The 25,810-nt window shown below is 43.4% G+C and overlaps 1 protein-coding gene across 1 annotated transcript; it reads right to left on the reverse strand.

Moving 5' to 3' along the window:
• Nucleotides 1-242: 242 nt before the first annotated feature.
• PHAX (phosphorylated adaptor for RNA export) lies at nucleotides 243-25,810 on the reverse strand. Its single transcript, XM_008014286.3, has 5 exons — nucleotides 25,673-25,810; nucleotides 22,410-23,023; nucleotides 17,759-17,879; nucleotides 10,326-10,409; nucleotides 243-2,563 (listed from the first exon to the last, which is right to left on the reverse strand). The coding sequence occupies exons 1-5, from the start codon at nucleotides 25,766-25,768 to the stop codon at nucleotides 2,294-2,296; spliced, it is 1,185 nt and encodes a 394-aa protein (XP_008012477.3). The 5' UTR covers nucleotides 25,769-25,810; the 3' UTR covers nucleotides 243-2,293.

Below are 25,810 nucleotides of genomic sequence, written 5' to 3' on the forward strand. Positions count from 1 at the left end.
ATAAAGTAGCTTCAGGCATCAATGCCCTTAAAAAGGCATAATTTTGCTAGAAGAATTGGCAATATTTTTAATATGTGGCATTTAAGTATTCAGATTATCTTTCTTAATGTACTAATTCTAAAATCACCTCCCATAAATTGTTTTAAGTCAATATCCAGTTACCTTTTAAAAATATTTTTCTTAGTTATAGCAATTTTATGAAAAAACATTCAAGATTTAAAATTATAATCACTTGAAGCTCATTAAGGACTGCCAAAAATCTAATTTTATTTTTGCATTCTTTATAAATAAAAAGCAACCGATAACCACTTTCCTCTTAGATCCAACTTCAATGACCATATTCTCAGAACTACCGAAAGACTTCAAGTACATTGTCTGAAGGAATAGTTTATAATGGCTGAATTTTACATTTTTGCTCAATAAACAAAATTTCTGCTTATCAAGCATATTTTTGCTTAATATATTTTTGTAAACTACAGTTAACTCTTGGAATGTCTAAACTACCTTTATTTTCTTCATTAATGAGTAATTTAAAACTTCATGCACATGTAATATTTCATTATTATTACTGAGACAAAGTCTTGCTTTGTCGCCCAGGCTAGAGTGCAGTGGCATGATCTTGACTCACTGCAACCTCTGCCTCCCGGGTTCAAGCGATTTTCCTGCCTCAGCCTCCCAAGTAGCTGGATTACAGGCAGGCACCACCATGCCTGGCTAATTTTTTATATTTTTAGTTGAGATGGGGTTTCACCATGTTGGCCAGGCTGGTTTTCAACTCCTGACCTCAAATGATCCACCCATCTCAGCCTCCCAAAGTGCTGGGATTACAGGCATGAGCCACTGTGCCGGCATATGTAACATTTTAAATACCTAACTTCCTTAACATAAGGTAAAACAGTCTTAGGCAGGCTGCCACTGGGAATGTTTGTTTTTCTTTTTCTTTTTTAAACTAGAGACAGGGTCTCACGATGTTGTCCAGGTTGGTTTCGAACTCCTGGGCTCAAGCAATCTTCCTCTCTTGGCCTCCCAAAGTGTTGGGATTACAGGTGTGTGTCACCATGCCCAGCTTGAAAATTTTTTTAAAGTATGTAGTAATACACAGGAGTAGATCACATTTAGTATATAACCAAGTTAATTAAGAAGTCAAAAAACATGTTAAATTTAAGAATAAGGCTGGGTGCAGTGGCTCATGCCTGTAATCCCAGCACTTTGGGAGGCAGAGGTGGGCAGACCACTTGAGGCCAGGAGTTCAAGACCAGCCTGGACAACATGGCGAAAGTCTTTACTAAAAATACAAAAATTAGCTGGGCGTGGCGGTGCACACCTGTGATCCCAAGCTACTCAGGAAGCTGAGGCACATGATCACTTGAACCTGGGAAATGGCAGCTGCAATAAGCCGAGATTGTGCCACTGCACTCTAGCCTGGGCGACAGACTGAGACTCCTAAAAATTTCTGACATTTATTTACTTCTGGACAAACAAATGAGTGGGACGAATCATCAGCATACACCTCTTAACTGTATCTTTTTTGTTTTGAGACGGAGTCTCGCTCTGTCGCCCAGGCTGGAGTGCAGTGGTGCAATCTCAGTTCACTGCAACCTCTGCCTCCCGGGTTCAGGTGATTCTCCTGCTTCAGCCTCCCCACTAGCTCGGATTATAGGCATGCATAACCACACCTGGCTAGTTTTTGTATTTTTAGTAGAGACAAAGTTTCACCATGTTGGCCTGGCTGGTCTCAAACTCCTGACCGCAAGTGATCCGCCTGCCTCAGCCACCCAAAGTGCTGGAATTACAAGCGAGAGTCACCGTGCCTGGCCAATGTTAGTTTTTAATCCTTAAAATTGCCTGAGTTCTTAGAACACAGAAAAAACAAATTTGAATGCATTTGTAACAGCTTAATAATTTATATGTCCCATTATGATTTTAGTGGAATGTTTTAAAGTCAAAGCATAATTCACTGCAAAGATAAACTTGAAAAAGCAAACTTTCGAATAGTATGTTATGACCTAGACAAAACTGATTATCAACTAGTAATACTCACAATTAGCACGTGCAACAGAATGAGAAATTAAATCCTGTGCTATATACTCTTAAGTATTGTCAGACATGAGATATCCTTAAATGTTCTATCAATTGCATTCCTTTCTGCACATACACCATTTTAAACAAGAAAACAATTGTCTTTCCTCCAGATTCTCATGTTTATCAGTGCAAAACATTGCAATCTCAGTAAAAATGGTTTATTACAATGTTATTTTAGAAAGGCTTAGTCCTCAAACTGTCAAAAATGTACTTAAAAAATGTCCAAATCATGAGAATGATCAACTTCAATGGCTTCCTCTGCATCCAACTTGGCTTCTCCATGTCCTTCCTGTGACTCATCAAGAGAGGCCAAGGCCTCATTTGTATCACTTGCAAAAGTTTCTCGTGATGTATCATCATCCTCTTGAAAATTTAGACTTTTAATAGCTTGTTTCATCTTTTTTCCCAACACTTGTGTTCTCCTCTTCCTAGCAGCTTTTTTATTTTCGTATTCCTTTTGGTTTTCAATGTAGAAAATGTCCTGTAATAAAGGAACAACTTTAGTAAGCAAGAACTACCACGTATTAAAAGTTTATTCCATGCCTGTCCCTTTAAAATCATTATCTCCATTTCTTACCAAAAATAAGCAAATATCATTAGGCTCCTTATTAAGATGGAGTTCAAGATATTAAGTAAGTACTCACTGCAAGTAAAGGCTGAACTGATTTAAACCCAGCCTAGTGCTAGGTTTAGGGCCCATGCTTATTCTACCATACGTATCATCTCTACAGTTAAAAATTTCCTAAATGAAGGCTGGGCATGGTGGTTCACGCCTATAATCCCAGCACTTTGGGAGGCGGAGGTGGGTGGTTCACTTGAGGTCAGGAGTTGCAGACCAGCCTGGCCAACATGGTGAAACCCTGTCTCTACTAAAAATACAAAAATTAGCCAAGTGTGGTGGCATACATCTGTAGTCCCAGCTACTAGGGAGGCTGAGGCAGGAGGATCATTTGAACCCAGGAGACAGAGGTTGCAGTGAGCCGAGATTGCGCCACTGCACTCCAGCCTGGGTGGCAGAGCAAGACTGTGTCTCAAAAAAAAAAAAAAAAAAAAGACCCAAACCAAAACAACAGAGTTTTGGAGCATTTTGGATTTCTAGATTAGGGATCATCAAACTGTACTAAAACAGAGAAGGTTCAAAGGTTTAAAAAAGAAACTGGTGTTGGCAGGACACACTTCTGGGACCCTATTATCTTCTGGGCAGGGATTCCTAAAAGCTGCAGCCAAGCCAGTGCCTCTAACACACTTCTGGGACCCTATTATCTTCTGGGCAGGGATTCCTAAAAGCTGCAGCCAAGCCAGTGCCTCTAACATTCTCAAAGAATATAAATCCCAATGCCTTTTTGTTTATAAAAAGCACTATGGAAGATGGTGGGAAAAAGGAGACCCTCTCCTAAAATTTATGCTAAATAGTTATAAGCAGCACACAGAATTAACAGAGGAAGGTGTAAAGATCTTTGAAATGAAGGGGTAAGGGAAAACTTCAGAATATGAGTGTTTTGATGAAGAGAAATAATAAAAGTATTTGCTAAAGAGGAGGAACTGAGGATGGAGAAGGAGGGTACATACGTGAGAAAAGACAAAGGTAAACTCAGAAGATAATGAGGCTCGCTACCAGTTATCAAGTGAGTACTTTTATGTACCAGGCATTTTGCTAAGGACTTTACACACACATTAACTCATTTCATCCTCACAAAAGCCTTACAAGGTAGTTATACTATCTTTGTTTTCAGATGTGGAAAATGAGGCACAAAATTACAGAGCTAACATGTGAAAGTATGAAGTCTGAACTCATATAAGATTTCTCTAATATTCTTCTTCTTAAAAGTTTTTGATAGAGATGGGGCCTCGTTCTGTCACCCAAGCTGGAGTGCAGTGGTATAATTAAACCTCACTGCAGCCTCGAATTCCTGGACTAAAGCAATCATCCTGCCTCAGCATCCCAAGTAGCTGGTGATTTCTCCTACATTCTTGTTTTTTTTTTTTCTTCTTTTTTTTGAGACAGTCTGGCTCTGTCACCCAGGCTGGAGGGTAGCGGTGCAATCTCGGCTCACTGCAATCTCTGCTTTCAGGGTTCAAGCAATTCTCATGCCTCGGTCTCCCGAGTAGCTGGAACTACAGGCGTGAGCTACCACACCCAACTAAATTTTGTATTTTAGTAGAGATGGGGTTTCTCCATGTTGCCCAGGCTGGTCTCCAACTCCTGGCCTCAAGCGATCCACCTTCCTCGGCCTCTCGAAGTGCTGGGATTTACAGGGGTGAGCCACTGCACCTGGCCCAATATGCTTAAAATCCATTATACTGACTTCACAAAAGTGTGATGATTTGCAATTTTTTCCAAGAGTTCAATTACCTTTAATTCAAAGACTATGAAGAAGCCACAAGTAGAAGCATTTTAATTTTATATGGAAGCACATCCAAGCATCTTGCTAAGAATTCTAAGTAGTATAATGCTTGGTAACAACGAATAAATTTTATGAAGCTGTCCTTTTCTCTCCAAACATGGCAGGCCTTACTAAAAAGAAACTTTGGCCAAGTGCGATAGCTCATGCTTGCAATCCTAGCACTTTAGGAGGCCGAGGTGGTCAGATCACTTGAGGTCAGGAGTTTGAGACCAGACTAGCCAATATGGTAAAACTCTATCTCTACTTTAAAAAAAAAACAAAAAACAAAAATTAGGCTGGGCGTGCTGGCTCATGCCTGTAATCCCAGCACCTTGGGAGGCCGAGGCAGGTGGATCACGAGGTCCGGAGATCGAGACCATCCTGGCCAACATGGTGAAACCCCATCTCTACTAAAATACAAAAAAATCAGCTGGGCGTGGTGGTGCGAGCCTGTAATCGCAGCTACTAGGGAGGCTGAGGCAGGGGAATCGCTTGAATGTGGGAGGCAGAGGTTGCAGTGAGCCAAGATCGCATCACTGCACTCCAGCCTGGGCGACAGAGCTAGGAGACTCCATCTCAAAAATTAAAAGAAAAAACAATAAACAAAATAAAAAGAAACTTTATTCCCATGCATTACGAATTTAATAGAACAAAGTGGGAAATGGTTCCCAAAATGTTGTTGCAATACGTATCTTTTTTTTTTTTTTTAGACGGAGTCTCGCTCTGTCGCCCAGGCTGGAGTGCAGTGGCACGATCTTGGCTCACTGCAAGCTCCACCTCCTGGGTTCACGCCATTCTTCTGCCTCAGCCTCCTGAGTAGCTGGGACTACAGGCGCCTGCCACTACGACCGGCTAACTTTTTGTATTTTTAGTAGAGACGGGGTTTCACTGTGTTAGCCTGGATGGTCTCGATCTCCTGACCTCGTGATCTGCCCAACTCAGCCTCCCAAAGTGCTGGGATTATAGGCGTGAGCCACCATGCCTGGCAATTGTTAATATCTTTATCACAAAGGCAGGCAGGTAATTTGAGGGAAAATTTCCCCCTTCCCATCCATATCTATATATACTTAACTCTCCAAGTTAAGGATCTAACTCTAGTGTTTTAGCTGAGCTTTTTTTTTTTTTTGAACAAAGTAAATAAATTTTTAACTATTGCTTTTTTCCTTCAGAAAACTTTATATTTTTTAAAACAAAACTTAATTGTGAGGTCATGTACCCAAATGGAATTTTAAAACAGGAAAACAAATCCATTCAGTCAAGTTCTGGCTTCTAAGTTCTACATATGGTGACTGTTAGCAACACAGCAATGAAAAGAATAATTATAACATCATCATTTGGGTAGCATCTGAAATAAATTATGTATAATAAAATTGTATTGGTCAGGCATGGTGGCTCACACCTATAATCCCAGGCCTTTGGGAGGCCCAGGCAGGAGGACTGCTTAAGGCCAGGTGTTTTGAGACTAGACTGATCAATACAGAAAGACCGTGTCTCTACAAAACATTTAAAAAAGAAGCCGAGAGCGATGGCATGTGCCTGTAATCCCAGCTACTTGGGAGGGTGAGGCAAGAGGGTCACTTGAGCCCTGGAGTTTGAGGCTACAGTGAGCTATGATAGTGCCACTGGACTCCTGTGTGAGTGACAGCAGGAGATCTATCTCTTCAAAACAAAACTGCCGGGTATAGTGGCTCACACCTGCAATCCCAGCACTATGAGAGGCCAAGGCATGAACATCATTTGAGCCCCAGAGTTCAAGACCACCCTGAGCAACATGGCGTGAGACCTGGGTGACAGAGTGAAACAGTCTCTTTTTAAAAAGAATTTTTTGACCAGGCACAGCGGCTCACGCCTGTAATCCCAGCACTTTAGGAGGCCCAGGAGGGTGGATCACCTGAAGTCAGGAATTTGGGACAAGCCTGGCCAACATGGTGAAACCCCGTCTCTACTAAAAATACAAAAATTATCCGGGTGTGGTGATATGCCTGTAATCCCAGCTACTCGAGAGGCTGAGGTGACAGAACTGCTTGAACCTGGGAGGCGGAGGACGCAGTGCGCCAAGATCGCGCCATTGCACTTCATTCAGCCTAGGGGACAGAGTGAGACTCCGTCTCGGAAAAAACAAACAAAAAAAAGAATGTCCTTGTAAATCAACATGTCCCTATTATTAGATATTCCAAATGTTTCTATTTTTTCTTATTACAATGCAAAGTTTCTGGCAGTTTAACATAAAAACTTTCTAGCATTAAAATCCTTTGCCTCAATGAGCTGGAATTACTGAATTACAAAGACATAATACAGTGAAAGTAACTCCAGCATGGGTTTGGAGTCAGAGTGGTCTGTGTGATCTCAGGCATATAATTTTGATTATTCTTCATTTGCATAACAAAGTAACATCCACAGTGATACAATGTGAAGATTAAGTTACATAATATTAATCTCTGGTCCAGTGGGAGGAAATCAATAATTGTTACAGTATTTCTTCTCTCCTGCCTGAGAATATTGTTTGTCCAAGGTTTAGTTACTTAGAAGGTATCTTTTAAATACATACTTTTGTCAAGAATCATTCTGGGTGAGGGGAGAGAACATTAGAGTATAATCTTTGCTACCACTCAACAGTTGTGTTCCTAAGGAAACTTACATTGTCACAAATCATGTTACTGAAACAGTTGTTACAATGAAATGAAAAAAGTAGTTACTATACTAGAGATTTTAGATTTGCAGTAACAGTAACATTTCCTATAGGAATGTCAACATAGCAGACTCTTTTAAAGTGACTGTTAAGTGAACAGCCGGAAAACTTAAGGAAAAAGAACACTGAGCAGATGCAAAATACAATTACCTGGACCAGCTCAAGGTAAGTGGCTTTATCTGTCATCATTAGCATTACAGTCAGTATGGCTAAAAGACACATTCTTATTAATCTTTATCACCGTTATCATCATAAGGAAAACACAGAGCTACTCAAATACAACAGCTGCATTAGATGTGTACCACCTCTTTCCTATGCAAGAGGTTAGTTCTCAATCTTTAGTATTTGAATAAATGCTAAGTACAAATTATGTTCTCTGATTAACAAATCAAAAGATGTCCATAAAAGACATTCCCAATAACACAAAAATGACTTAAAATACTAAAGAGTCTCCGGGCGTGGTGGCTCATGCCTGTAATCCCAGCACTTTGGGAGGCTGAAGTGGGTGGATCACGAGGCCAGATCGAGACCATCCTGGCTAACACGGTGAAACCCTGTTTCTACTAAAAATAAAAAAATTAGCTGGGCGTGGTGGCGGGCGCCTGTAGTCCCAGCTACACAGGAGGCTGAGGCAGGAGAATGGTGTGAACCCAGGAGGCGGAGCTTGCAGTGAGCTGAGATCGTGCAACTGCACTCCAGCCTCAGCGACAGAGCGAAACTCTCTCTTGGGGGGGGGAGTGAAACCCAAAAAAACTGAAGAGTCTACACCTTCCAGTTTATAATACTGGAGACAGAAGAATGAATTAAACAAAGCCAGAAGACAATCACCAGAATATAATAAAGTAACCAAATATTCTGTAAGATAACCACCTGTAACTCTTCTTCTTTTTTTTTTTTTTAAAAAAAGACAGAGTCTTGCTCTGTCACCCAGGCTGGAGTGCAGTGGTGTGATCTTGGCTCACTGCAACCTCCACCTCCCAGGTTCAAGTGATTCTCCTGCGTCAGCCACCCGAGTAGTAGGGATTACAGGCGTCCGCCACCATGCCTGGTTAATTTTTGTATTTTGAATAGAGTCAGGGTTTCACCATGTTGGCCAGGCTGGTCTTGAACTCCTGAACTCAAGTGATCTGCCCACCTCGGCCTCCCGAAGTGCTGGAATTACAAACATGAGCCACCATGCCTGACCTCGCCATCTTTAACTCTTTTTTTTTTTTTTTTGAGACGGAGTCTCACTGTGTCGCCCAGGCCGGAGTGCAGTGGCCGGATTTCAGCTCACTGCAAGCTCCGCCTCCCGGGTTTACGCCATTCTCCTGCCTCAGTCCCGAGTAGCTGGGACTACAGGCGCCCGCCACCTTGCCCAGCTAGTTTTTTTGTATTTTTTTAGTAGAGATGGGGTTTCACCGTGTTAGCCAGGATGGTCTCGATCTCCTGACCTCGTGATCCGCCCGTCTCAGCCTTCCAAAGTGCTGGGATTACAGGCTTGAGCCACCGCGCCCGGCCTTAACTCTTTAAAAGGTCTAACTCATGAAGGAAAATGTGGGGTTAAAAAGAATAAAGGAGGGCCAGGCGAGGTGGCTAACACCTGTAATTCCAACACTTTGGGAGGCCAAGGTGGGAGGACTGCTTGAGCCCAGGAGTTGAAGACCAGCCTGGCCAACATGGTGAAACTCCGTCTCTACAAAAAATACAAAAATTAGCTGGCCATAGTGGTGCGTGCCTGTAGTCTCAGCTAATTGGGAAGCTGAGGGTCATCTAAGACCAGGGAGGTCAAGACTGCAGTGAGCCGTGATGATGTACTCCAGCCCGGGCAACAGAGTAAGACTTTGTCTCAAAAAAAAAAAAAAAAATAAATAAATAAATAAAATAAAATAATTAAAAATATATAATAAAGGAGATTTAACAAATGGAATATGGAAACCTAGACTGTATCCTGCTTAGGAGGAAAGTATGTAAAATATATTCTTGGGACAAATTACGAAATTGGAATAAGGCCTAGATATTGAATATTATGAAACTTTTTATTTCTCTTAGGAGTGGTAACGGGTCTTGCGGTTATGTAGGGTATTGTCATTACTGGGACATACTTTTTTTTTTTTGGGTATTTTTTTTTTGGTGGGAGATAGCACCAAGCTGAAGTGCTAACTGTACTACTCACTCCAGACTCACTGCCTGCCCTTATGCTTGTTCAAATAATTAGAACTAAGCATTTGATGCTTGTTATTTATTTCCACATGGAACAGAAAAAGACTGTATAGGCCAGGCGTAGTGGCTCATGCCTATAATCCCAACACTATGGGAGACTGAGGTGGGTGGATCACTAGAGCCCAGAGTTCCAGACCAGCCTGGGCAACATCTCTACAAAAAAATACAAAAATTAGCTGGGTGTGGTGGTGCATGCCTGTACTCCCAGTTACTCTGGAGGCTGAGGTGGGAGGACCATTTGAGCCCAGGAGGCAGAGGTTGCGCAGTGAACAGAAATTGTGCCACTGCACTCCAGCCTGGGCAACAGAGCTAGATTCTTAGACCCTGTCTCAAAGGATTGATTGAATAAATAATTAAATAAATAAATAAATAAATAAATAAAGTATATAGGTAAAGTAAGAATGGTTCATGCCTGTAATTGCAGCACTTTGGGAGATTGGGGCAGGAGGATTACTTGAGCTGAGATGTACAAGACCAGCCTGGGCAACATACCGAGACCCTGTATCTACAAAAAATAAAAAGCTGGCTGGGCACCTGTAATCCCAGCACTTTGGGAGGCCCAGATGGGCGGATTGCTTGAGGTCAGGAGTTTGAGATCAGCCTGGCCAACATGGTGAAACTCGGTCTCTACTAAAAATACAAAAATCAGCCAGGCATAGTGGCATGTGCTTGTAATCCCAGCTACCTGGGAGGCTGAGGCACGAGAATCACTTGAATCCGGAAGGCAGAGGTTGCAGGGAGCTGAGATTACGCCACTGCACTCCAGCCTGGGCGACAGAGTGAGACTCCACCTCAAAAAAAAATAAATAAATAAAATAAAAGGCACAAATGTTCCTTAGAATAAGACAGTAACAAAATCAGTCCACTGAAGGCACAGCAGGTAATGGATATTCATAGAAAATGAAGCTAGAGGGTGAGTTACAAGTCACATTATGATGGAGTTTAAGAGGTGAGGCCATTATTATTACCTTAATTTGTTCCTCGCTGATACTAGGAGTGTTTTTCAAGAGATTCAGAAAAACTCCACCTGGTGTTCTTCTTCTACTACCATTCTACAAAAAGGAACAGAAAAGTTAAACTGCATATACTCTTCCCATAAATGGTCAAGGCATCTTTTTAACAGAGACACAATTAAGGAGATAGAAGGAATACCAGATCTGGAGTCCAGTTCTGATTCTGACTCTTATGAAATAGGTAACACCAGTAAATTACCGAAATATGAGTTTCAGTTTCTTCATCTATAAAACGAAGGCCAAAGGTCTTTGGTCTTTTTTAACTCTGAAATTCTGTGATTTAAAAAATCTATATGGTAACAAACAGAAATAGGCCACTCAGCTCAAATGACCTAACAAATCACTGGATTTTCTGTTTTTAACTGCCACCTGCTTAAGTCAGTAAATTTTTTTTTTTTTTTTTTTTTTGAGACGGAGTTTCACTCTTTTGCTCAGGCTAGAGTGAAGTGGCATGATCTTGGCTCACTGTAGCCTCTGCCTCTCCCATGGGGTTCAAGTGATTCTCCTGCCTCAGCCTCCTGAGTAGCTGGGATTATAGGTACTCACGACCATGCCTGGCGAATTTTTGTATTTTTAGTAGAAACAGAAATTGCCATGTTGGCCAGCCTGGTCTCGAACTCCTGACCTCAGGTGATCTGCCCACCTTGGCCTCCCAAAGTGCTAGCATTACAGTTGCGAGCCACCGCACCCACCATGAATATTCTATTAGATGTTAAAACACATCATAAACCCTACATAATTAAAACTGTATGGTACCAAAATAAACCTAGAATGATCAGTGAAGCAAAACAGAAATCCAGGAAAAAAAGCCAAATATATATCGGTATTTAGTCTACGATATAGATACTATCTTAAATTGGAGAAGATAAACGTATTATTTATTTTATAGTATGGAAGCTGAAACAAGGCAGTGTGTTGCCTTGTTCGACCTCAGTTAAGCATGTGCATGTTGGACAACTCAAATTTTTTTAGAAACTGCACATCTGTGAACGACTGTGAAACCACTAGCATTAATTTTGAGGTTAATAACTTTTTACCAAGTAGGCAAATTTGAAAATATAAAATCTACAAATAATGAAGATCAACTGAGCACATATGTGTATATACACACAGTCATACAAACTATGATATAACCATTCACTGGAATGCTAGCAACTGCAAAAAAGAATGGAGGGGCTCTCTTTATATACTTCATAAGATTTCTAAGATACATTAAGTTAAAAAAGCAAGGTATAGAATAGTGTGTATAGTATATGACCACCTGTGTAAAAAAAAAGTGTGTTGGAGCCACGTGCAGTGGCTCACGCCTGTCATCCCAGCACTTTGGGAGGCCAAGGTGGGCAGATTATGAGGTCAGGAGTTTGAGACCAGCCTGACTATCATGGTGAAACCCCATCTCTACTAAAAATATAAAAATTAGCTGGCCATGGTGGCACATGCCTGTAATCCCAGCTACTCGGAAGGCTGAGGCAGGAGAATTGTTTGAACCCGGGAGGCAGAGGTTGCAGTGAGCCGAGATGGCACCACTGCACTCCAGCCTGGGTGACAGAGCGAGACTCCATCTCAAAAAAATAATGTGTGTTGGGGAGGAGTCTGAGTGGCTCGAGGATACGTGTGGTCGGGTAGCCTCTCACTACATACCTTTTACTCTTCTGATTTTTTACTGTGATAATAAACACATGACAAAAATTTTTACTGTCTTCACAATTTTTAAGTGTACAGTTCAGCAGTAAAGTATATTTACACTGTTATAAAACGATCTCCAAAACTGTTTCATCTTGCAAATCTGAAACTCTGTACACATCAATTTTCCTTAGCCTCCTCCCTTCAGCCCTTGATACTCTTTCTTATGTTTTATAATGTGAAGTGGTTGCCATTCAAACAACTGAATTTTTAAACATAAGGAAATAGGTACATATACACACATGTGGCCGGGTGCAGTGGCTCATGGGTTGGGTGAGGTCAAGACGGGTGGATCACTTGAGGTCAGGAGTTTGAGACCAGCCTGGCCAACAGGGTGAAACCCTGTTTCTACTAAAAATACAAAATTAGCTGGGCATGGTAGGATATGCCTGTAATCCCAGCTACTAAGAAGGTTGAGGCAGAATTGCTTGAACCTGGGAGGCAGAGGTTGCAGTGAGCTGAGATGGCACCACTGCACTCCACCCTGGTTGACAGAGCAAGACTCTGTCTAAAAAAAACAAAAACCAAAAAACTCACACACATATTTTTGCAGGAGTTTGAGACCAACCTGGGCAACATGGTAAAACCTCATCTCTACAAAAAATACAAAAATTAGCTGGGCATGGTGGCTCAAGCCGACAGTCCCAGCTACTTGGGAGGCTGAGGTGGGAGGACTGCTTGAGTCAGGGAGGTTGAGGCTGCAGTGACCTGATTGTGCCACTGCACTCCAGCGTGGACGACAGAGTGAGACCCTGTATCAAAAAGAAAAAAAAAGAAAGGAAAAAGAAAAAACCACCCATAGTCCCACTACCCATAGGTAATCACTGTAACATTTTGACACATAATCTTTTTACTTTTATTTGACAGAGTCTCACTCCGTCGCCCAGGCTGAAGTGAAGTGGTGTGATCATACCTCACTGCAGCTTGACCTCCTGGGCTGAAGGGATCTTCCCACCTCCTTAGCCTCCCGAGTAGCTGGGACTACAAGCACGTGCCACAACATCCAGCTAATTTTTGTATTTTTTTGTAGAGATTAGGTTTCACCACGTCACCCAGACTGATCTCAGAATTACAGGTGTGAGCCACCATACCTGGACATCTTTTTACTTTTTTGTATGCCACATATATTTGTAACCCAACCCCAAATGGGATTCTGTTATATAAATTGGTTTGTTTATTTATTTATTTATTTTTGAGACAGAGTTACGTTCTTGTTGCCCAGGCTAGAATGCAGTGGAACATTTCTGCTCACTGTAACCTCTACCTCCCTGGTTCAAGTGATGCTCCTGCCTCAGCCTCCCGAGCAGCTGGAATTACAGGCACATGCCACCACATCAGGCTAATTTTGTATTTTTAGTAGAGATGGGGTTTCACCTTGTTGGCCAGGCTCGTCTCGAACTCCTGACCTCAGGTGATATGCCCGTCTCAGCCTCCCAAAGCGAGTAAGCCACTGCGCCTGGCCAATTGGTTTGTAATCTGTGTATTTTCATTTAACAATCCATTATACACACCCTTCCATGTTCATGTTAAATAGACTTTTGAGCCTCTGGAGCTAATGTGAATTTTTGGACATTGCTCTTTAAACTGGCTAAAAACCTTGGAGTAATCCTTGACTCTTCCTTTTCTTACATCCTGCATCTAATCCACTAGGAAATTCTGTTGGCTGTATCTTCCACATATACTCAGAATCTGACCACTTTTCCTTCACCCCAGTGCTACCATGCTGGTCAGACCCACCTGGAATGGCATTTCCTGCTTCTACTCTTATCCGTCAAAACAGCAGCTGAAAGGAAATGCATTTCTTTTTCTTTTTTTTGGAGACTGAGTTTCACTCTTGTTGCCCAAGCTGGAGTACAATGGTGTCATCTCGGTTCATGGCAACCTCCACCTCCTAGGTTCAAACGATTCTCCTGCCTCAGCCTCGTGAGTAGCTGGGATTACAGGAATACACCACCATGCCCGGCTAATTTTTGTGTATTTTTAATAGAGATGGGGTTTCGCTATGTTGGTCAGGCTGGTCTCGAACTCCCAACCTCAAGTGATCCGCCCGCCTCAGCCTCCCAAAGTGTTGGGATTACAGGTATAAGCCACCACGCCCGGCCTAGGAAATGCATTTCTTATCTGTTCAAAACCCTCTATGGACTATCTCATTTAAAGTAAAAGGCAAATTCCTTAAGATGGCAAACAAGTTCCCACTAGACCTGGCCCAATTACCTCTATAACCTTATATCCCAACTCACTCTCTCATGCACTCTGCTCCTGCCACACTGGCCCCTTGTTCAGACAGGAACTAGGTAGAGATTAGGGTGGAAAGAGCAGCCTTGCCAAGTTCAGGGTAAGAGCCTGTCTTTAAAATTTTGTCCATTATGGATTTTTTGCATTAATTTTGATTTTTGAAATTGGTACATTCAAATATTATTTGTTTTGATTACTGAGTTTTTAAGGCACTCTCAAATTTTTCACCTAAAGCAAGTACATTGTTCACTTCACCCCAGTTCTGGCCTTGCTGGGCACCCTTCACTTCTACAACCGGTGTTACTTCTACTTGGTCTATTCTTCCTGCAGTAGTCATTGCTTCACCTCAAGTCTTCGTTCAAATGGCGCATTCTTAATAACATCTACCCAGACCACTCTAGTTTAACTGCAACGTCCCCTTCTCCACTACTCCCTATAGCTCCATCTGATTTCTTTATTTTATCATAGGATGTATCACTTTTTATTTTTTTTGAGACAGGGTCTCGCTCTGTCACCCAAGCTGGAGTGTAGTGGTATGATTACGGTTCACTGCAGCCTTGACCTCCCAAGTTCAAGTGATCCTCTCACCTCAGCCTCCTGGATAGCTGGGACTAAACACATGTGCTACCAAGCCCAGCTAATATATATATATATGTGTGTGTGTGTGTGTGTGTATATATATGTATGTTCTTTTTTTTGTTGTTTTTTTTGTAAAAACAGGATTTCACCGTGTTGCCCAGGCTGGTCTCGAACTCCTGTACTCAAGCCATTTACCCTCCTCGGCCTCCCAAAGTGCTGGGATTACAGGTGTGTCCAGTCAATGTATCAGTTTTTAACATACTTGAAATTATACTTATTGTTTATAGACTGTCTTTCTCTCCCCCAACCACACCATAAGCTCCTTCCTCTAGAACAGTGCCTGGCATGTAGAAAGCACTAAATTCAAGGACAGAATGTATCCAAAGAAGTAAATTTGGGGGCCAGACATAGTGGCTCACACCTGTAATCCTAGCACTTTGGGAGACCGAGGCTGACAGATTGCTTGAGCTCACAAGTTCAAAACCAGCCTGGGCAACATGATGAAACTCCGTCTCTATTAAAAACACAAAAAAATTAGCCAAGCGCAATGGCATGCACCTGCAATCTGAGCTACTCAGAGGCTGAAGTGGGGGATGGCTTGAGCCTGGGAGGGGGAGGTTACAGTGAGCTAAGATCACACCACTGCACTCCAGCTTGGGCAACAGAGCCAGACTGTGTCTCAAAAAATAAAATAAAGTAAATTTGAACTTGCATCTTCCCAATATTCAGTATATCTGCATTAGCTCATTGGAATATAAAGTTTTATTACTACAGTATTAAAGTATTGATGAAATCTGTAACTGTGTTCAACTGAATGAAAATCGAAGTACTTTTAACAATGACACAAATAGGGATGGCAGTGCATTCGTGATTATTATAATTTGTTTTGTTGCTAACTTCTGTTTTGACTCCTGTAATTTATGTTTATAGGCTATTTCCTTAGCCAATGCTATCAATCTTAACTGGGTTTTCTTTCTCCCCATTTTTAAAGCACAATATTGATCTACTCCCTTGTGATGTCATTATACTATTCAGACTTAACCAGTAAAAAAAACAAGGAAGTCATTCAAACCTTCATCCTCACCCGGTGGTGAAAGCTGAATTAAATGAGATGTGCCAAACCCTTCTACAACTGCCAGCGCTCGTGATCTGGCCTAGGCAGAGCAGCTCTTTCTGTCATTCTGAAACAGTTAAGTGCTTCTCAAACTTTTCTCCCATTATTGCTTCAGGACCCTTTTTAGACTTCCCCCAGCTTTCATTCCTACACCCAGGAAATTTTAATACACACAAAAATACTGTGTACCTATTTGTGCTTTCCTGTGTATCTATCTGTGCTCATATAACAAAAGGGTTGGCCGGGCGCAGTGGCTCAAGCCTGTAGTCCCAGCACTTTGGGAGGCTGAGGCGGGTGGATTGCCTGAGCTCAGGAGTTCTCAACCAGCCTAGGCAACACGGTAAAAGCCTGCCTCTATTAAAATACAAAAATTAGCCAGGCGTGGTGGTGGATGCCTGTAGTCCCAGCCACTCGGGAGGCTGAGGCAGGGGAAATGCTTGAACCCAGAGGCGGAGGTTGCAGTGAGCTGGGATCGCACCACTGCACTCCAGCCTGGTTGACAGAGTGAGACCCCGTCCCAAAAAACAAACAAAAAAAGTTATTTTTTTGCCCTCTTTTTCAAGAACGCATGAATTAAGTGAACCAAAAAGAATACTTCTGTTTACCATTGCTAAAGTGCTGGACACTGTGGTCAGTACTTTACGTGCATCATCTCCTCTACTCCTTACAAAGTAGGACTAATCTCCATTTTACGGCTGAGGAGACTGAGGCTCCAGGGAGTCAAACAACTTAGCCAAATTTCAATTAATATGCTGAAAATCTAGAAGTAAAAAAGGGTACCTAAACTCTAAAACCCATATTCTCAATATCTGAGCTCCTAGGCTCCCCTAGACTCTATTGTCTTAAAATTTCAACCCCTTGGCCGGGTGCAGTGGCTCACGCCTGTAATCCCAGCACTTTGGGAGGCCGAGGTGGATGGATTGCCTGAGGTCAGGAGTTTCAGACCAGCCTGGCCAACATGGTGAAACCCCATCTCTACTAAAAATACAAATATTAGCCGGGTGTGGTGGTGCACGCCTGTGATCTCAGCTACTTGGGAGGTTGAGGCAGGGGAATCGCTTGAACCCGGGAGGCGGAGGTTGCAGTGAGCCAAGATTGAACCACTGCACTCCAGTCTGGGCGACACAGCAAGACTCCTTCTCAAAAAAAAAAAAAAAAAATTAATTAAAAAATTCAACCCCTACCTTTAACGAATCATGTAAGAAATGTTTTGGTGACTATACAGTAACAGGCTACAATTTATCTGTTTTCTTTTGTCAGGAAAGTATAATTAATACAGTCTATAACTGTATTAATTTTTTTTTTTTTCCAGACGGAGTTTTGCTTCTGTTGCCCAGGCTTGAGTGCAAGGGTACCATCTTAGCTCACTGCAACCTCTGGCCTCCCGGATTCAAGTGATTCTCCTGCCTCAGCCTCCTGAGTAGCTGGGAGTATAGGCGTACGCCACCATGCTTGGCTAATTTTGTATTTTTAGTAGAGACAGGGTTTCTCCATGTTGGTCAGGCTGGTCTTGGAACTCCCAAACTCAGGTGATTGGCCCACCTCAACCTCCCAAAGTGCTGGGATTACAGGCGTGAGCCACTGCGCCCAGCCACTAATTTTTTTTTTTTTTAAACCCAGTCTTCACTGTTGATAATAGTTTAAAAACCTCAAACATACTGTAAGAAGGCATGATAAATCAGAGATCCAACAAAGACCAAGTTAAATTTGTAATCAAAAACAAAAACAAAACCACAGGATAAACAATACAAAAACAAAAACGGTTAAGCAGTCTTACCATTATAAAGAGACCACCATTTTGTTCAACTTCAGCAGTTTCCATCAGAAGTTCAATTGCCTTTTTGTTCCCAATAATCCTCACTACTCGAGCTATCAGGTCTTTCTTTGGTTCCTGTAACCTGATGAGAAACAAATAAGTAAAATTAACCTCTTTGTTTGTTGTACAAACTTGAAGAAATCTACCTGAGTCTCCAGCTTAGTCCCCAGCTAGAATAAAATCTGGTTCCAGCAACACCTGGTTTCCTAAATCTTCAATATTTAATCTTGGAATCACTGACATGTCAACATTCCTAATCTTTGGTCACAGGAGATGGTAACCTCAAGTTTCCATCTAAACTCTCATATTTGGCTTCTTTATTTGCCTTACTGTATTGCAGTATATTTCAAAATGCACATACAGCACAACGAATGTAGGCCCGAATGCAAAAGAAGATAAAGCCAGTCCACTATTGTCAAAATAAATGACAGACATATACGCTTTCAACTATTATGCCTAAAAGCTAAGGCTCTCTAACTCCAGAGATGGCTGGAGCTTTACAATGGGATAGGACCTTTCCCTCATAGACTCCCTGCCTCAGAACAAAAAATAGAAATAGCTAATATTTACTGATGGCTCATTATTATTACAGTAAGCATAATCCTAAGAACCTTACATGCACTATGCCAGTTGATTCTCTCAAGAATGTACAAGATACCGGCCAGGCACGGCGGCTCACGCCTGTAATCCCAGCACTTTGGGAGGCCGAGGTGGGCAGATATCTGAGGTCAGGAGTTCGAGACCAGCCTGACCAACATGGAGTAACCCCATCTCCACTAAAAATACAAAAAAAAGTAGCCAGGCCTGGTGGCGCATGCCTGTAGCTACTCGGGAGGCTGAGGCAGAATTGCTTGAACCTGGGAGGCGGAGGCTGCAGTGAGCTGAGATCACGCCATTGCACTCCAGCCTGGGGAATAAGAGCAAAACTCCATCTCGGAAAAAAAAAAAAAAGAATATACATTTTCATTTTGTCATTGAGATTTTAGAAACATAGGTAGCCTAAGTAATTCTTCCAGTGTCAAAGCTCACACTCTCAACAGATCAAGAATTCAGCTGGGTGCCATGGCTCATGCCTGTAATCCCAGCAATTTGGGAGGCTGAGGTGGGCGGATCACCTGAGGTCAGGAGTTTGAGAGAACAGCCTAACGTGGAGAAACCCTGTCTCTACAAAAAAATACAAAATTAGCTGGGTGCGGTGGCGCATGCCTGTAATCCCAGCTACTCTGGAGGCTGAGGCAGGAGAACTGCTTGAACCCTGAGGCAGAGGTTGCAGTGAGCTGAGACTGCACCACTGCACTCCAGCCCGGGCAACAAGAGCGAAACTCCGTCTCAAAAAAAAAAAAAAGACTTGGCATCTTTTGTTTCTTCTCAACGGGAGGCAGTGTATTTTTGTGGAAAGAGAGATAGACTAGGAACACAAGGATCAGGGTTTAGTTCCAGGTCTAATATTAATCTGTAAAATGAAGGTTTTGGTTTACAACATCTCTAAGTTCCTTTCCAGCACTCAAATTCCAAACTTCCCCAGTATTTTAAAAATCAAGTACTGGTGTTCAGATAGGTTTGCCTGGAAAGTAAATACTTATTTTCCTACCAGTTGCATTACTCTTGAACCATACGTGTTTTCGAATTTGTGACACTGTTCATTAGTGATTTAGAGCTAATGAAAATGTTAATTCAAAATCTGAACTTGGTAAAAATACATGAATTGTAAATTTACCATACACCAAGCAATTCTACTTCTGGACATTTACCCAAAAGAAATGAAAATATGGCCAGGTGAGGTGGCTCACGCCTGCAATCCCAACACTTTGGGAGGCTGAAGAGGGTGGATCATCTGAGGTTAGAAGTTTGAGACCAGGCTGGTCAACATGGTGAAACCCTGTCTCTACTAAAAATACAAAAAAAAAAAAAAAAAAAAAAAAAAAATTAGCTGGGCGTGGTGGCGCACGCCTCTAATCCCAGCTACTAGGGAGGCTGAGGCAGGAGAATTGGTTGAACCCAGGAGGTGGAGGTTGCAGTAAGCTGAGATCGTGCCACTGCACTCCAACCTGGGCGACAGAGTGAGACTCCATCTAAAACAAAACAAAACAAAGATATGAAAATATATGTTTAAAGATCTGGATGTGAAGGTTCATAACAGCATTATTCATAATAGCCAAAAAGTAGAATAATCAATATGAATATATGCATATATACACACAATAAAAATGCACTGACTCCTGCTACACCATGGATCAATCTCAAAAACATAACACTGGCCAGTCGCAGTGGCTCACGCCTCTAATCCCACCACTTTGGGAGGCCGAGGTGGGCGGATGACCTGAGGTCTGCAGTTTGAGACCAGCCTGGCCAACATGTCAAAACCCTGTCTCTACTAAGAAATATAAAAAATTAGCTGGGTGTTGTAGCACATGCCTGTAATCCCAGCTACTCACGAGGCTGAGGCGCAAGAATTGCTTGAACCCGGGAGGCGGAGGTTGCAGTGAGCTGAGATCGTGACACTGCACTCCAGCCTGGGCAACAGTGTGACACTCTGTCTCAAACAAACCACACACACACACACAAAACAAAAAAACAAAAACATAACATTAGGTGACAGAAGCAAAGCATGAGATTACATACTACATGACACCATTTATATGAAATATCCAGAAAAGGCAAATTTATACAGATAGAAAGTAGATTAGCAGTTAGCTGGGATGAGAACAGGGATTAACTGTAAATTGGCATGGGGACATAAGGGATCTTACTGGGTGACGGAAATGTTTCAGAGGTGATGGTTATACAACTTGATATGTTTCCTAAAAAAATTAACACTAGAAATGGGTGAGTATTATTATCTGTAAAATATACCTCAAAGTTAAGAAAAAAGGGACAATTTCTTGAAAACACTAAACAAACAAAAACAACCCATGATTTAAAAAGATATGCTTTATTTAAAAAGCTCTATGGCACTAAATGCAACGAGTTGTTTAACAGTTCATAAAAGTCTGCAAAATTATTCTATCAGGCTTGTCCAAATTTAAGAAAATACAGCTGGTGTGCAGCTCACGCCTGTAATCCCAGCACTCTGGGAGGCCAAGGCAGGTAAATCACTTGAAGCCAGGAGTTCGAGACCAGCCCGGCCAACATAGTGAAACCCCATCTCTACTAAAAATACAAAAAACAAAAACAAAACAAAAAAAATGTATTTGAATGTGGTGGTGAATGCCTATAATCCAGGTTACTCAGGTGGCTGAGACACGAGAATTGCTTGAACTCGGGAGGGGAGGTTGCAGTGGGCCAAGATAACACCACTGCACTCCAGCCTGGGTGACAGAACAAGACTGTCTAAAAAAACAAACCAAAAAAACAAACTGAAAAATACAATACAAATGTATTCATATAACCAAATTACCCCAGTTCCTTAAAGAAAAAGCCTCAAAGAGTAAGGCACAGTGGCTCATACCTATAATTCCAGCAATCTGGAAAGTTGAGGCAGGATTGCTTGAGCCCAGTAGTTCAGCTTCAGTGAGCTATGATTGTGCTACTGCACTCCAGTTGAGTAATCAGAGCAAGATCGTCTCTTAAAAAACAAAAACAAAAAAATCTGCAGACAGCGCAGTGGCTCATGCATATAATCCCAGCACTTTGGGAGGCCAATGTGGGAGGACTGCTTGCACCCAGGAGTTTGACACCAGCCTGGGCAACATAGTGAAACTCCTACTTTTTTTTTTTTTTGAGATGGAGTCTAGCTCTGTTGCCTAGCCTGGAGTGCAGTGGCACAATCTCGACTCACTGCAACCTCTGCCTCCCAGGTTCAAGCGATTCTCCTGCCTCAGCCTCCTGAGTAGCTGGGATTATAGGTGTCCACCACCATGCCCAGCTAATTTTTGTATTTTTAGTAGAGACGGGGTTTCACTGTTTTGGCCAGGCTGGTCTCAAACTCCTGACCTCATGCGCCCACCTCGGCCTCCCAAAGTGCTGGGATTACAAGCGTGAGCCACCGTGCCTGGCCATCATTTTTTTTTTTTAATTAGCCAGGCATCATGGCCTGAGTCTGTAGTCCCAGCTACTTAGGAAGCTGAGGTGGAAGAATCCCTTCAGCCCAAGAGTTCTAGGCTCCAGTGAGGTGTGATTGTAGCACTGCACTCCAGCCTGGGCAACAGAGTGAGATCCTCTCCCCTCCAAAAAAAAATAAATTAGGCCAGCTCTTGGCTCACGCCTGTAATCCCAGCACTTTGAGAGGCAAAGGCGGGTGGATCCCTTGAGCTCTGGAGTTCGAGAGTAGCTTGGACAACAAGGTAAGACCCTGTCTCTACTAAAAATACAAAGAATAGCTGGGCGTGGGGGTGCGTGTCTGTGGTCCCAGCTATTCAGGAGGCTGAGGTGGGAGAATCCCTTGAGCCAAGAGGCGGAGGTTGCAGTGAACAACTAACTGCACTCCAGCCTGGGTGACAGAGCAAGACGCTGTCTCAAAAAAAAAAAAAAACAAAAAGGAAAAAGAAAAAGAAAAAAAAATCTCAAAAAAAAAGGGGGGGGGGAACATATCATTAAAGTATTTGGCATTTATTTTATTTCCTGTAAATAGAAGCCATCTGGTCAAGTACTTATTTGTAATTCAAATGCTCACCTGAATGAAATTTCATCAGCCACTTTCTCTTGAGAATCTTCCTCTGTGATCTCATATCGACCTTTGTAGTTCATTTCTGGTCTGTTCCCCAGCCTGTCTTTGACAGGTCGTTTCCTTTTGAGATGACCTTGCCCATTTTCCTCTTCCTTTGATCCCATTTTTTTGCCACCGTGCATATATTCATCTAGCTCCTTGTCTAGATCTTTTGTATGCTCTTGAGATTCCCTCCTAAGTTTCTTAGCAAGCAAATAATTGTAGGTCTCGGATTGCCTGCTTCTGTCAATAGTGCCCTCCATTCCCAAGATACCAAGTTCAGTGGCCACTGCATCTTGATTCTGTTCCTGCAGCACAGCACCCCATATGTTGTTAATCTTCTTTCCTCCAGCAACAGGTGGTTTCTGACTGCTCTGGCCAAACTGAAAAGGCTCTGGTTTGGGAGGAGGGTTAAAACATTTCTGTCGTTTGCGTTTCCAAAGACAGCTATCATCATCTGAATCAGAAAAACTCTCTTCACTCGAATCCACGCTTTCAACAGCTCGATAATGTGATACTGGCGCACATGTCGTTGCCGTGTTCTGGAAGGCCCTCATAGCACTGTCGCCACCTAGCACTTTCTGTAAGTGAAAAGAAACACAATCCATTTCACAAAACACATAAACTCCACCTACCTAATTTTTAAAAATTTAGAGATTCAACTGCGCCATTCCAAAAGGAACTGATCTTCAAAGACAAGTCTGAGACCAATCAAATCCTTACTTTTCTAAGTTCCACATGGAATTCGCCAATTTAAAAGTCACAAATTCTTATCTTTACAACTAATGCAGCACTTTGTTCTAAGATATCCTTTTACTATATTACCAAAGTTCTTGTCACCTTTAAAAGATTTCAAACTTTTCAGTTATTGTCAGAATGTTTTAAAATGACATACATAATAATTGTTACTTTTTTTTTTTTTTTTGAGACGGAGTCTCGCTCTGTCGCCCAGGCTGGAGTGCAGTGGACGGATCTCAGCTCACTGCAAGCTCCGCCTCCCGGGTTTACGCCATTCTCCTGCCTCAGCCTCCCGAGTAGCTGGGACTACAGGCGCCCGCCACCTCGCCCGGCTAGTTTTTTGTATTTTTTAGTAGAGACGGGGTTTCACCGGGTTAGCCAGGATGGTCTCGATCTCCTGACCTCGTGATCCACCCGTCTCGGCCTCCCAAAGTGCTGGGATTACAGGCTTGAGCCACCGCGCCCGGCCTACTTTTTTTTTTTTTGAGACAAAGTTTTGTTCTGTGGCCCAGGCTGGAGTGCAGTGGAGCAATCATGGCTCACCGCAGCCTCAACCTCCCAGGTTCAAGCAATCCTCCTACCTCAGCCTCCTGAGGGACTGCGACTACAGGCAACCCTCACCATAACCAGCTAATTTTTTTTTTTGGATTTTTTGTAGAGATGGGGTTTTGCCATATTGCCCAGGCTGGGCATGATTTTTTTTTTTTTTTTTAGAGGGAGTCTCGCACTGTCACCCAGGCTGGAGTGCAGTGGTGCAATCGTGGCTCACTGCAAGCTTTGTCTCCCGGGTTCACGCCATTCTCCTGCCTCAGCCTCCCGAGTAGCTGGGACTACAGGCGCCTGCCCCCACGCCCGGCTAATTTTTTTTTGTATTTTTAGTAGAGACGGGGTTTCACTGTGTTAGGCAGGATGGTCTCAATCTCCTGACCTCGTGATCCACCTGCCTCGGCCTCCCAAAGTCCTGGGATTACAGGCGTGAGCCACCGCACGCGGCCTGGGCATATTTTTAAAACCCCACAGTCCACAGCATTAAGTTTATTTACCAAGTCATGGGTCAATATATGTAAAAACAACCTGAGATTGAAAAACAAAATATCTTGGTACTAATTTCCTAAACATTTATATGCAAAAGCAAGTATCTGTATTTGTTAAAACTCCTACTACGCTGGAAATGCAAGTTGGGACGATCTATCTCCCACTATCTTCAAATAATGATCAGAGACAACACTTTTCAGGCATTACCGCGCACTGTATGCTCCATAGAATCCTTGCAACAACCCTATCAGTGGTACATCATGCCAATTCCATAGATGAAGACAAAAAGCAGTGCGGCTAAATAAACCTGCTGTAGGTCACACATCGGTGGCCCCAGGATCTGAACACAGGCAATCTGGCACCAAAGCCCCCTCAAAGAGGTTGCTACCTACGAAGGCAGTCAAGACAAACTACCGTTTAGAAAGTAGGGAAGCTGGGCCCGGCGCGGTGGCTCGCGCCTCTAATCACAGCACTTTGGGAGGCCGAGGCAGGTGGATCACTTGAGGTCAGGAGTTCAAGACCAGCCTGGCTAACATGGAGAACCCCCGTCTCTAATGAAAATACAAAAACTAGGCCGGGCGCGGTGGCTCACGCCTGTAATTCCAGCACTTTAGGAGCCCAAGGCGGGTTGATCACTTGAGGCAGGAGTTCGAGACCAGCATGGCCAACATGGTGAAACTCCGTGTCTACCAAAAATATAAAAATTAGCCGGGCGTGGCCGCAGGCCCCTGTAATCCCAACTACGCTTGAACCCGGGAGGCGGAGGTTGCAGTGAGCCAAGACTGCGCCACTGCACTCCAGCCTGGGTGACAGAGTGAGACTCTGTCTCAAAACAATAAACAAAACCAGAGAAGCTAGCACAAAAACCTAGTGCCATGGTACCGCATGACAAAGCTAGGTTCGGTGGAAACAAGGAAAACCAGCTCTTTAAGTGAACTCTGATAAACTTCATTCCTGGGCCTCAGTCTCCGGCTCAGGGAGAAAAGGAGCACCACAGGCTGTTTCAGGCCGTTTCAGGCCGATGTCCCCAGATGCTATACATCTGGCAAAATCTGCCCCTTAATGGTCACTTAGCGGCGCTGGAGTGGGGAAGCCCTAAGTTTAGAAAAAAACAAAGAGCGGTAGGTGGAGGTGAGACGGCCAAGAGACAGCCGCCAAGCCAGCCTCCAGGAGGCGCCACGGCTCGCGCGCCCGGCCTCGCAGGGAGCCGCCAGATTGGGGCTCGCGCGCCCAGCCGCTGCCGCCGCCTCCGCCCCTCGCTGCCGGCCCCTGCAGCCCGGGCTCCGTGAGCCCGCCCGGGGGACGCCTGCTCGCCCTTTCTGCCGCCACTGACCCAGCAGCCCGGTCTGGCCCGGGCTCCTAGTTCTCACCCCTCACCCTCACCGCTGCCTGCGCGCTTCCCGCGGCCCAGGCTCGGCGCGCCCAGCCACGATAACCCACCGTCCTTTCACACTCACCGGCAATTGCAGCGTCCTGTCGCTGGGTGCGACCGTCATGTCGGAATCCGAGTCGGAAAGCTGCCCATCTTCCATGTCGCCGACCTCCAACGCCATCTTAGTGCGGTGCGATGAGCTGCGCGGCGGAGGGTCAGGAGA

This window comes from Chlorocebus sabaeus, chromosome 23 (assembly GCF_047675955.1).
Source record: "Chlorocebus sabaeus isolate Y175 chromosome 23, mChlSab1.0.hap1, whole genome shotgun sequence".
Classification (NCBI taxonomy): Eukaryota; Metazoa; Chordata; class Mammalia; order Primates; family Cercopithecidae; genus Chlorocebus; species Chlorocebus sabaeus.